The 13,555-nt window shown below is 38.3% G+C and overlaps 1 protein-coding gene across 1 annotated transcript; it reads left to right on the top strand.

The window, feature by feature from the left end:
* Positions 1-12,904, top strand: LOC121899932. The gene is made up of 11 exons (XM_042415713.1): positions 1-245; positions 824-928; positions 2,125-2,357; positions 2,491-4,540; positions 5,724-5,897; positions 6,553-6,726; positions 7,335-7,508; positions 8,057-8,230; positions 8,921-9,094; positions 9,556-9,729; positions 10,591-12,904. Exons 1-11 carry the CDS (start codon positions 118-120, stop codon positions 10,604-10,606), a joined length of 3,576 nt encoding a protein of 1,191 aa, XP_042271647.1. The 5' UTR covers positions 1-117; the 3' UTR covers positions 10,607-12,904.
* Positions 12,905-13,555: the final 651 nt, after the last annotated feature.

The raw sequence follows: 13,555 nt of genomic DNA, 5'->3' as shown, positions 1-13,555 counted from the left end.
GTTAAAGTCATGTAAACTAATAAGAAGCTACTAAGTTGAGAGGAAGGACTGGGTTTATTATACTGTGTATGTGTGTGTGTCTCCAGTGTTACTGGTTTACCTCTCAGACTCCAGAAGATGAAGGATTTGAAGGAAGAGGAAGACGGAGCAGAGTCTCTGATATCCAGCTGTCTGTCTATGAAGAGTAACCGGTCTAAAGAAGAACCTCCATATTTAATAACTGAACCTGGACCCTCAGACACAAAGTAAGAGACTGTTTCTACTGTAAACTGACCTGAAGATGATTTAGTTTTTTAATCTCATTTGATGACCTACATTACGACAATATCCTTTTATAATTCTGTGTTTTTTCAATTCAGTCGCTGATCTTTTTGTTGCCTGAGCATCGCCTGTATTATTTCTTCATTTATAGCTTTAATTTGTTTGAAGAGTCAGTTGCTTCTACCACTATTTAATACAGGTTAAGTTGCAGACAGATTGTTTTGTTTGTTTTCTAGACATGAACAAGTTAATCTGACAGCCCAGCATCAGGCAGCAGTGCCTTTAGTTTAACTGTTACTGAATTAACTGTTGTATAAAAATCATTTTTTGTAATTTGGCATTTTTACAGCCCAAATGTCAGACAAACGTGTAGATGTTAAAAAGTCTTCAGTGAAATATATCCAGTTTGCAGCTGCAGATAAAATATTTAGAACATGCAGAAGGATATATGAACATAACTAATTGTTGTCATTATTAAATCATGACCCTGAGCCATGTTTCATGTTACATCTGCTCTTTACAAGAACTAATGATATGTATAAAACAATTGTTGTTTCCACAGACAGAGAGCAGAGTCTCTGATATCCAGCTGTCTGTCTATGAAGAGTGACCAGTCCAAAGAACCTCCTCTAACCTTCAGTAATGCACCTGGACCCTCAGACACAAAGTAAGAGACTGTTTCTACTGTAAACTGACCTGAAGATGATTCGTGAGACGGTTTCATTAAGGTTGTAGTGTAGATATGAAGGAAACACGGTGGAAAGAAATAATGAACTAGCTTCCATTCAGCTGTAATCTAGAACTTATCTTCATGCACATGTTAACCAGAGACAGAGACAGGGCTGCTGTTGCTATTTGATTTTCCAGTCTAAAAATCTAAAGTAGTAGCAGGTAACCCAGGGTGATATTTACTAAGGATTTAGTAACAAGTCATATTGTGTCTCCTTATTTACTAAAGGACTGCGCCAGGGTTTTTTGCAGTTAAAATGGAAGAAAATTGAGTGTTTGGTCTCCTGCAATACAGAATGTGTCTTGACGTGTTCCTGTTCAAAGGCACAAAATATGGGAGGAAGTAATGGAAATGTATACAAACAGCCTGCTGCAGCTGATTTATCACTGCAGACTGACCACTGCAGCAGAGGAAACTGAGTCTGACATTTAACGTTTGGGAAAAGTCAAATGTGTAAAACTGTTGTATCACACTGACACAGAGGGAGAGAGATTATAGCAGAAACAGTGAGAGAGAGAAACACAAATGAAAAGATGCATTATGAAGATATTTAGCAGAGCTCTCTGTTCAGCACCACAACACAAGACAAAAGAGCAGCAGTCTGTTATTTTTCACAAGTGGACTTTTCTGTTTTGCTCAGTTGCCTCCTGCTTATTTTTCCTGACTTTTAATGTCTCATAGTAGCTTAAAGGAGCCCTGTGGAGTTTTCTTGTTAACAGACAAAAGTCATGTTTAGATTGACTTACTGACCAAAACACATTGTGTGAATCCTTGTGGTCTAACAAATGTGTTGAATCCATTCCCTTCCTCATGAATTTGCAAAGCTAATTTATGATGCTAGTATTTTAAATCATGCATTGTTTACATCCATGTTTACTAGCTTGCACTGTTCTTCTTCTTCTTTGCCTTTGCAGACACTTTGTTGTGTCTGTCTAATTACTTTTGAACCATTGTAATTATAGTTATTTAATTAAATTGAATGTGCTGAAGCTCAGAGCCTGAAGAACAAAAAATGTGTGACTGTCCAAATGACAGTCGGAACTGTTTATGTAGGGAAAGAGTTGCATCAACTTGTGAGCTGTCGGTTGGCCACCACTAATGTCGTGTCATAAAGAATGTGTTCATGTCCACAGAAAGCGGAAGAGGAGTGTTTCTGTGGAGGAGCAGCTGTCCTGCTGCTCTTTGTGTCAGGACATCCTGAAGGATCCAGTCTCTACCGGCTGTGAACACTGGTTCTGCAGACAGTGCATCACCTCATACTGGGACCAGTCTACTTCATCAGATGACTCCTCCTGTCCCCAGTGTGGAAAAAGATCCAGAACAAGACCTGGACTGCAGACAGACAGTCAGACCAGCACTGTGCAAAGTAAGACTGAAGATCTGTCTGCTGATGTCATCATCTCTGAAAACAGGACAGGAATCTACCTCCTCTATCCTGCTGAAAATTAACAAAGTGAGACGTATTTCTTTTTAATTTTACCTTTTTTCTTCTCTTTCAGCAGAAAGTGGTCTGCAAGAGATTTTAGATGAATACAAGATTGGTCTGAGAAGGAGATATGAATGTGTGACTGAAGGAATTGATGAAATAGGAAGTGAAATCATCCTCAACCGGATCTACACTGAGCTCTACATCACAGAGGGACAAAGTGAAGACGTTAATACCCAGCATGAGATGTGGCAGCTTGAGGCAGCTTCCAAGATGAAGATCCTTCATGACACTCCAATCAGGTGTCATGACATCTTTAAAGTCTTACCTGACCAAGAGAAACACATCAGAGTCGTTGTGACAAACGGTGTTGCTGGCATTGGAAAAACCTTCTCAGTGCAGAAGTTCACTCTGGACTGGGCAGAGGGCTCAGAAAACCAAGATGTCAGTCTGGTGATTCCGCTTTCGTTCAGGGAGCTGAACTTGATCAGAGATGAGCAGTACAGTCTCCTCATGCTGATCCATGAATTCCATCCAACATTACAGAAGGTCACAGAAGAGAAGCTCGCTGTCTGGAAAGTTCTGTTCATCTTTGATGGCCTGGATGAAAGCAGACCTTCACTGGATTTCAAGAACAATGAGGTTGTGTCTGATGTCACACAGAAGTCATCGGTCAACGTGCTGTTTACAAACCTCATTGAGGGGAATCTGCTTCCCTCGGCTCACATCTGGATAACATCCCGACCTGCAGCAGCCAATCAGATCCCCCCTACATGTGTTGACAGGGTAACAGAAGTACGAGGCTTCACTGACGCTCAGAAGGAGGAGTACTTCAGGAGGAGACTCAGTGATAAAGAGCTGTCCGGCAGAATCATTTCACACATCAAGACATCGAGGAGCCTCCACATCATGTGTCGCATCCCAGTCTTCTGCTGGATCATTGCTACAGTTCTGGAACACATGTTGACTACAGACCAGAGAGGAGAGCTGCCCAAGACCCTGACTGACCTGTACTCACACTTCCTGATGGTTCAGACAAAGAGGAAGAGGCACAAGTATGATGAGGGGCATGGGACAAGTCCACAAGAGCTGACGGAGGCTGACAGTGAAGTTCTTCTGAAGCTGGGGAGGCTGGCATTTGAACATCTGGAGAAAGGAAACATCATGTTCTACCAAGAAGACCTGGAGCAGTGTGGTCTTGATGTCACAGAGGCCTCAGTGTTATCAGGAGTTTGTACAGAGATCTTCAAAAGAGAGAGTGTGATCTTCAAGAAAACACTCTACTGCTTTGTTCATATGAGCATTCAGGAGTTTCTGGCTGCAGTCTACATGTACCACTGTTACACCAACAGCAACACAGAGGTACTGAAGGACTTCCTGGGAAAAAAACACAGTGACTCATCTCAGTATGAGTCGTCTCAGGATGAGTCATTGGAAGATGTGGATGATGATGATGATGATGATGATGATGATGATGATGATGACGACGACGACGATGACAGAGACGATGACCATTACTCATCTATGGATGACGTCCTGGATGATGTGGCTGATGATGATGATGATGATGATGATGATAATAATGATGATGATGATGATAACACAGACGATGATAACACAGACGATGACCATTACTCATCTCTTGATGACTTCCTGATGGCAGCCATGGAGAAATCTCTCAAAAGTGAAAATGGCCACCTGGACCTGTTTGTTCGCTTCCTTCATGGCCTCTCTCTGGAGTCCAACCAGAGTCTCTTTGGAGGCCTGCTGAGTCAGACAGAGAACAGTCCAGAAATCATCCAGGGAACCATCAACAGGCTGAAGGACATGAACACTAAGGATGATTATGATGATGATGATTTTATCTCTCCTGACAGAAGCATCGACATCTTCCACTGTCTGATGGAGATGAACGACCACTCAGTACATCAGGAGATCCTACAGTTCCTGAAGTCAGAGAACAGATCAGAGAAGGAACTCTCTCTGATCCACTGCTCAGGTCTGGCCTACATGCTGCAGATGTCAGAGGAGGTTCTGGATGAGTTGGACCTGAAGAAGTACAACACATCACTGGAGGGGCGACTGAGACTGCTCCCAGCGGTGAGGAACTGCAGAAAGGCTCAGTAAGTCCAGATGTGATTAACATTATAAATCAGTGTAGATTAGTTCTTCAAATATGAATAATATGAAATTCTTATTATTGTTAAAATAGCATTCTACTTGTTTATAGCTGAAATAATATGTCAGTTATATTTAATCACAGATGTTCTTGAGCTGTTTCAAATGTTGTGAGTGCAAATAATGTTGATTTTTTAGTTGGTTGTGTTCATAGCTGTTAAGTTAATGAACACAGTTATTCTATTTATTTCTAGTAATTATTGGATTTTACAGTTTCTTTCTATTTATCTTCCTTTGGGTGACAGAGGCGTCATTCAAACCTGGTAAAACAACTGAAGGACTTTAGAGGTTGGGGCCCAGGTTTTATTATAGCAGCATTTTATCACTACATATATCAGTATTTTACAGTTATCAGTTTCAATTTTCAATTCAATTCAATTTTATTTATATAGCACCAAATCACAACAAAAGTAATCTCAGGGAACTTTTCAAATAGAGCAGGTCTAGACAATTCCCCCATGAGCAAGCAGACTGAATCTGGAAGATAGTCCCACAGGAGAGGAGCCTGATAGCTGAAGGCTCTGCCTTCCGTATTACTTTTGGAGACTGTAGGAACCACAATTAAGCCTGCATTCTGGGAGCGTAGTGTTCTAGTGGGGTAATAGGGTACTATGAGCTCTTTAAGATGATGGTTAATGACCATTAAGAGCTTTGTAGGAGAAAAGAATGATTTTAAATTCAATTCTAGATTTTACTGGAAGCCAATGCAGCAAAGCTAAAATTACAATATATGATCTCTTCTTCTAGTTTTTGTCAGTACACATGCAGCTGCATTCTGGACCAGCTGGAGAGTCTTTAGAGACTTGTTAGGGCAGTCTGATAATAAGGAATTGCAATAATCCAGCCTGGAAGTAACAAATATGTGGACTAGAGGTTTGATTCCAGTGGTGGACCTTTGTTTAATGTCATTCTGTCTCTCTCTCAACTGTTGCTTTCCATTAAAGGAATAAAATTCCCCAGAAAAAAGTATTTAAGAACATAAAAAATATTAGCTGAACAACTGATGTGAAGAGCACAAATGTTAATCAAAATGGGGAATGTCAAACTGTTTTGTCATCAAAGGCATTCAGTAAATATAGAGTGTCCTTTTTCATGATAACATATGTGGTAATATATATGTCATTACAGACTTTCTGACTCTGGACTCATAGAGACTCACTGTGAAATTGTGGCCGCAGCTCTGAAGTCCAATCCCTCCCATTTGAGAGAGCTGGATCTGAGTGAAAACGCCATGGCTGATTCAGAAGCGAAGCTTCTGTCTGCTGGACTGGAGAGTCCAAACTGTAGATTGGAGACTCTGAGGTCAGTTCACTGGCTGTAGCTTTGGAAGGTTTTTTCCTCCATATACTCAAATCTGTAGAATATATATTTTTGGGGGAATTCAAAAGTCTTCTTCTGTGTAAAAATAACTAAAAAATCTAAACTAATATGAGGTTTCAGCAGTTTAGTTACACATATCAAGTAAGTATCTTTGTGTTTCTTCAGTTTCCCTGCTGAGCTGTAGTGGAGGGATCGTAACTCAAAGAGGGAACTTTGTGCTAAATAGTCTGTAACTTTGAGTTAGACAAAATCAAGTGGGTGTCTACCAGACTGTCAAAGCCTCATATTAGCCTCAGCTGAACGTACAAACTCATTTCCTACAGTGTAGCTGTGTTAGGAAGAGACCACTTTACAGTCAGTATGGACAGGAAGAATGCTTACTGCCACCAATAACATGTTTTAATTACACATACCTACTGAACTATCAAATACAAAAATAATGAGCAGGTTTTTAGTCTAAGATGTTTGATTTCATAATGATCGTCTAATTACAGACTTGACAGTAGAAGGCTGACATTGTGATGATCCACAATAGCACAATGACAAAGTCACTCTGCTTATTTTTGGGAAAAGCTCATTTATGAGGACATAGTTGGACCATAAATGATTTTATTTACATCATTTATTCTTTTTTCAGTTTTAGGGACTGTAGTTTATCAGAGATCAGCTATGCTTCTCTGGTCTCAGCTCTGAAGTCCAACCCCTCCCATCTGAGAGAGCTGGATCTGAGTGACAACAAGCTGCAGGATTCAAGACTGAAGCTGTTGTGTGATTTTCTGGAGAGTCCACACTGTAGACTGGAGACTCTGAGGTCAGTTCACTGACTGTCTGTTACTATTGTTGATCTTAATGTTTAATAACTGAACCTAATTTATGTACGTACATAACTTACATCCATGAAGTTAATTATATTCATGTTTATAATTTTTGGTAAAGAGTCACATCTATATACAGAAGATCCTATCAACTAATATCTGTTTTAAATTGATCAGGTTTACTTATTGAATGAGAAATAATTCTTTAATATATTCTTTAATGTGTTTTAATAAATAATGTTTGAACGTTGACATTGACCTTTCAGAACACACACACACACACACACACACACACACACACACACACACACACACACACACAGGGGGGACACAGAGAGATCAATGCAGGTGTTTAAAGTATGAATATAGTATTTTTATGAATCATTGTTGAAATTAATAGGTGTCTGAATGTTGAAAACTCTTTATCACTGTCTATATCTGACAGTTTTTAACCTGAATCCTGTTGGATTCAAGTGTTTGGAGTTTCCATTTTCTAAACTTCTACATTCTAAACCTTCTTCAGCTCTGAACAGATTATGAAACACTGAATGATTTCAAGCAGGACTTTTGTCTTCTAAAGTGACATCATTTATTCTTTATTCAGATTGAATCGCTGCAATTTGTCAGAGATCTGCTGTGCTTCTCTGGCCTCAGCTCTGAAGTCCAACCCCTCCCATCTGAGAGAGCTGGAGCTGAGTGGAAACAAGCTGCAGGATTCAAGACTGAAGCTGTTGTGTGATTTTCTGGAGAGTCCACACTGTAGACTGGAGACTCTGGGGTCAGTTCACTGACTGTCTGTTACTATTGTTGATCTTAATGTTTAATAACTGAACCTAATTTATGTACGTACATAACTTACATCCATGAAGTTAATTATATTCATGTTTATAATTTTTGGTAAAGAGTGACGTGTATACAGAAGATCCTCTCAACTAATATCTGTTTTAAAATGATCAGGTTTACTTATTGAATGAGAAATATTTCTTTAATATATTCTTTAATGTGTTTTAATAAATAATGTTTGATCATTGATATTGATCCTTCAGAGCACACACACACACACACACACACACAGAGGGAGGACACAGAGAGATCAATGCTGGTGTTTAAACTATTTTTATGAATCAGTGTTGACATGAATAGGTGACTGAATGATGAAAACTCTTTTTCTCTGTTTGTATTTGACAGTTTTTAACCTGCATCCTCTTGGGTCCAGGTGTTCGGAGTTTCCATTTTCTAAACTTCTACATTCTAAATCTTCTTCAGCTCTGAACAGATTATGAGACACTGAATGATTTCAAGTGATGTCATGTATTCTTTATTCAGATTGAGGGACTGCAGTTTGTCAGAGATCAGCTTTGCTACTCTGGTCTCAGCTCTGAAGTCCAACCCCTCCCATCTCAGAGAGCTGGATCTCAGTCTCAATGAGCTGCAGGATTCAAGATTGAAGCTGCTGCATGATTTTCTGGAGAGTCCACACTGTAGACTGGAGACTCTGAGGTCTGTCTGTTACTATTGTTGATCTTAATGTTTAACAACTGAACTTAATTTATGTACATGCATAACTTACATCCATGAAGTTATTTTTTTCCATATTTTTTTACTGCACAAAGTTTAGTCTGTAGTTATTATAATAAAGATGACTGATTCTTAAAGAAACTGTAGAAAATGTCCACTGTTAGTTGTTAAAGTAAATTAATGTTTATAACTTTTGATAAAGAGTCACGTCTATACAGACGATCGTCTCAACTAATATCTGTTTTAAATTGGTCACATTTACTTCCTAAAGAAGAAACATTTCTTTATTATATTCTTTAATGTGTTTTAATGAATAATGTTTGATCATTGATATTGATCCTTCAGAACACACACACACACACACACACACACACACACACACACACACACAGAGGAACACAGAGAGATCAGTGCTGGTGTTTAAAGTATGAATGTAGTATTTTTATGAATCAGTGTTGACATGAGTAGGTGTCTGAATGTTGAAAACTCTTTTTCACTGTTTGTATTTGACAATTTTTAACCTGCATCCTCTTGGATTCAGTTGTTTGGCATTTCCATTTTCTAAACCTCTACATTCTAAACCTTCTTCAGCTCTGAACAGATTATGAAACACTGAATGGTTTCAAGCTGAAACTTTGTCTCCTAAAGTTACATCATTTATTCTTTATTCAGATTGAGGGACTGCAGTTTGTCAGAGATCAGCTGTGCTTATCTAGCCTCAGCTCTGAAGTCCAACCCCTCCCATCTGAGAGAGCTAGAGCTGAGTGGAAACAAGCTGCAGGTTTCAGGATTGAAGCTGTTGTGTGATTTTCTGGAGAGTCCACACTGTGGACTGGAGACTCTGGGGTCAGTTTATCATTTAACAACTGAACCTAGTTTATGTATATACATAATTTACATCCATAAAGTAAATTTTTTTCATATGTATTTTTTTTTACTCTACAAAGTTTAGTCTGTAGTTATAAAAGTTGACTGATTTTTAAAGAAACTGTACAAAATGTCAAATGTTAGTTGTTAAAGTAGAGGGGAGGACACAGAGAGCTCAATGCAGGTGTTTAAAGTATGAATATAGTATTTTCATGAATCAGTGTTGACATAAATAGGTGTCTGAATGTTGAGGACTCATTATCACTGTTTGTATTTGACGATTTTTAACCTGCATCCTGTTGGGTTCAGGTGTTTGGAGTTTCCATTTTCTAAACTTCTACATTCTAAAACTTCTTCAGCTCTGATCAAATTATGAAACACTAAATGATTTCAAGCAGGAACTTTGTCTTCTAAAGTGATGTCATTTATTCTTTATTCAGATTGAAGTACTGCAGTTTGTCAGAGATCAGCTGTGCTTCTCTGGCCTCAGCTCTGAAGTCCAACCCCTCCCATCTGAGAGAGCTGGAGCTAAGTGACAACAATCTTCAGGAGTCAGACGTGCAGCTGCTGTCTGATCTTAAGGAGAGTCCACAATGTAGACTGGAGACTCTAAGGTCAGTAGAGAGTTGGAGTCAGTCCATGCTGGTTTCAGCAGTATTGTATTAAACACAGCAAAGATCCAGTATTTCCTGGTGAACCTCCAACCTTCTCAGTGGCTGCTTTCCTTAGTGAAGCTGTGAGAGAAGAATGGTAACAGGTTTCAGGATTAGACAGAAAGACAGAGATAGAGAGAACAGTCAGACAATCAGATCAGCTAGAAGCTTGTTGTGATCATGTGTTTGAGCTCATGTGAAAACAACTGTTGTTGTTGTGTTCATGTCTGCAGGAAATAAAGCTGTATTACAGCTGACAGCCTTACAAGATGTATAGAAACAGTGGTCCTCATCATCAAACTGTCCTACCATCAAATCTGATCTGAAAGTGTTTGTTCTCTTATTTCGACACTAAAGAATTGATCAGTTCATCTTTGTCAGAGCTCTGAGATCAGTCTGACTGAAGCTTGCAAATCACTGGCTCTGATTTCACAGAACCATCATTATGTTTAATAACATGTGGTCTTTATACAGACTAGAACCTCTGCTGAAGTCCAGGAATCACAGCAGGTGTTTAGCTGAGAGTGTTGACTGATTAGCATGTGATGATTTAACAGCAGGAAAGATCCTCAAATCCCACAAAGACTCTGTAGCTTTTAAACTTTTATTACAGTTCACATGTATCAATAGTAAATCCATTAGTAAACCGATGAGTGAATGATGTGGTGATGACTTTCAGCAGTTTATTTCCTCTGTTTACTTCAGTGAAATCTGCAGATTAAACAGACTTGAAGTCAAAAGTCTCTGCAGGTCTGTGAGCTTGGAGCTCCGTGTGTTCACTCCAAAACATGTGAACTCTGTTGTTTCTTCCTCTCTCATCAGATGGGAGTCTCTGTAAGAGTGTGAGTGAACATCCAGGAGTGTGTGTTGAGAGAGGATCAGCTGTATCCTGATGATCCTCCATCTGGACCGGAGTCTGGATCTGGATTTTGTCATCTTCACTCAAGTCTCTTGACTGACTACAAACTGAGCAGTTAACTTTGGATTTTGTTGAAGTCAGCACTTTACAGATTTGTTATACATGAGCCGTTTGATGCAGAAAAGATTAACAAAAAAACAGGTGTTATAAGTCAGACTCTGACCCTGAGCCCATATTTATCAAACGTCTCAGAATCACACTGCGAGTTAACAAGGACTCAAACTAATTTATTAAGCAGAAGAGAATTTACTCTGACTTTCAGCAGGAGAAGGATTACTCCTGGAAGAGAGTGAGATGTCACTGTTTTACCACAGTCAGAGCAGCAAAGTAGAAGTAATGACAACGTGTTGTAGCTTTCTCACAGTCTCAGCTAAAAATATTTAACAGTGGTAATTTGGTATATTATGTTTATAGGCAGGTAACCAGGCAGGTAACTTACCAAGGTTATGTAACAAAACTATGATGCTAAAATTCATTATAAGATGATATTTACAAACTGTAAAGAAAGCCTCAGAAAAAAATGTAGCCTATACGTTAATTAAGATAACAGGTCATTTGACTCAGTTGTGTGAAATGATCTTGGTTCAGCCACATGGTTTCACAGCCTGTAATAGTGCTGCATCTTGCACATATTGCACAGACACATGTTGCAAACCCTCTCCATGAAGAACATCTTCTCTTCCACTGTCCAATTCCTCTTTCAACTACACCCCAAGTTAACTTATGTCCTCTACATGAAGGTAAATACACCTTAACCCAATAGAAACATATATTGTTAAGGTGTATCCTCCTCTCTCAAATATCAGGCTGTAGCTCTGCTGTTATTTGAAGTAGCCTAAATAAAAAATAAGCCTATAAAATGTTTGACCTGTTGTAATGAAGTTGAGATATCCTTTATTATGCAGCTGACATGATTATTTTCAAATAAAAGTTTTAGTGGGCTGTAACTGAGGACCCTTGTCATGCTCTTTATCTTCACGATGTGCATTAAGCCAGATCAAAGTGTCATTCATGACTTCTGGTTCTGTTGGTTCTAACAGAATCATCACTGTTGCACAGCTGCATTTTCCCCGTTACGATAAAGTGTAACATTGTGAGGACGTTCTGTATTTATTTAAATGATGTTCTGTAGAAACATTATGTCTTCTCCTCTGCATCACACACAAAGTCAGTCTCACAAATTATTTTGATTTTGTCCAAACAATCTTTTTGTAAGCTCAGTGTCATCAAGCATTCCTAAAACATCTCTCCTCTCAGGGAATATCTCTGCCTGAACTCCACCTCCTGCAGCTCCTTAATATTGACAGAGATAGGAATCATTTACAAGTTTGGAAAGTTGATAAAATGCTTTTTCTCCTGAAAGTAAGACCAGGACTATGCATCACTCTGATTATTTTTGGCCAGTTTGGAGTAATTTCCTGCTCTGAGATGCTTAATAAATACAGGCCCAGATGTGACAGATGTGACAGATTGGATGTCCACAAATTTCACTGTTTAAATTCTGAAAGAATTTATCATTGGTCCAGAAAACCTGCATGCAGGCCATTAAAACATATTAAAATAATATATATAAGACTAGCACAGAACACTGCTGCTGAGTTTGAACTAAAACCAGGAAAAGAGATCATATAACTCCATTTCTATCATCACTTCACTGGTTACCTGTTTGTTTTATGATTTATTGGAAATATTTGATTTATTACTTTTAAAAGCTCTTCATGGCTCCAGATTACATATCAGAGTTGCTCTGTGTGTAAATATTAAAGGTATCTAGCTTATAATTACAAAAACATCATGTCAAAATTAATAGTTTATATCTCATATCTCCAGCATCTCCAGCTAAACCTCTTGTTGACTTATGTGTCCTTACAACTCTTTTAAATATATCTCTGCCATCAGCAGTTTAATACTAATGAATCATTAAATAAATGAAGCCACATTTTGCATGAATGCAGCTTGTTTTTCTATAACTTGACACTGAGTGGTGGGAAATGAATTAGTGCTGATTATCAGCACAGATAAATATGGGTCCTAGTCTTTGCTGTCAGGGCTCTGGATCAACCTATTTGAGGCGCTCCGTCTGATAAGTAATTATCTTCCATTAAATCACTTCTTAAAACTCATTTTTATCCACTGATCATTTGAATCTTAAGTCTGTTTTACTTGTTTATTTTCTTCCTGTATGTTTGTGTTAGTTTCGTGTAAAACATTGTGTAACGTTGGTTTTGAGAAGTTTTATAGACTTCTGAAGGGAGGGTGGTGGGATGATGATGGTGGGAAACAAAGACCACATTCTAATAAACATCTGTGGAAATAAATGAACTTGCAGTGTTTTTATCCTGCATCAAGCTTCAGCTTCATGTATAACATCTATTTTTATTGTAGTTATTTTTTCTGTCTTTGTGTATAAGTGAGCCATATTTGATTGAATCTGTGTTCTTTGTTTTGGATCTGTGGATCTGTTAGATTTTTTTGCCTAACCACTGGACCACTAGAACATGTCTGGTGGCCACTTTATTTTGAAGGTCCATTATTATTATAATTTCCTATTAATTTCTTCAAAGTTTCCAGGAAAGAATTGTCTGTGTAATTTGGTCTTTTTATAGATTTCCATTTCGAGTTAATATTTATTCATCAGTCATTTATTATTGGAAACTTTATTCTCATATATGTTGAATTGTATATTTTTTCTGTAGATTAAACATGTTTGCATGTTTGGCTGACCTGCTGTGAACTGACTAAAAGACTTAAGCTTATGTTAGCTTAACAACTGGAATTCATTCATTGGAAGTGAACCTACTGAACACTGTCTTTATTTGACCTATAAATTAGTGATAAAGTACTTGGTTCTTTTCAGGAAATTAACTA

The sequence above is a fragment of the Thunnus maccoyii genome, chromosome 7 (genome assembly GCF_910596095.1).
Source record: "Thunnus maccoyii chromosome 7, fThuMac1.1, whole genome shotgun sequence".
Lineage (NCBI taxonomy): Eukaryota > Metazoa > Chordata > Actinopteri > Scombriformes > Scombridae > Thunnus > Thunnus maccoyii.
Note: the sequence above shows the minus strand (reverse complement) of the source record. Positions and strands in the feature narration are given on the sequence as shown.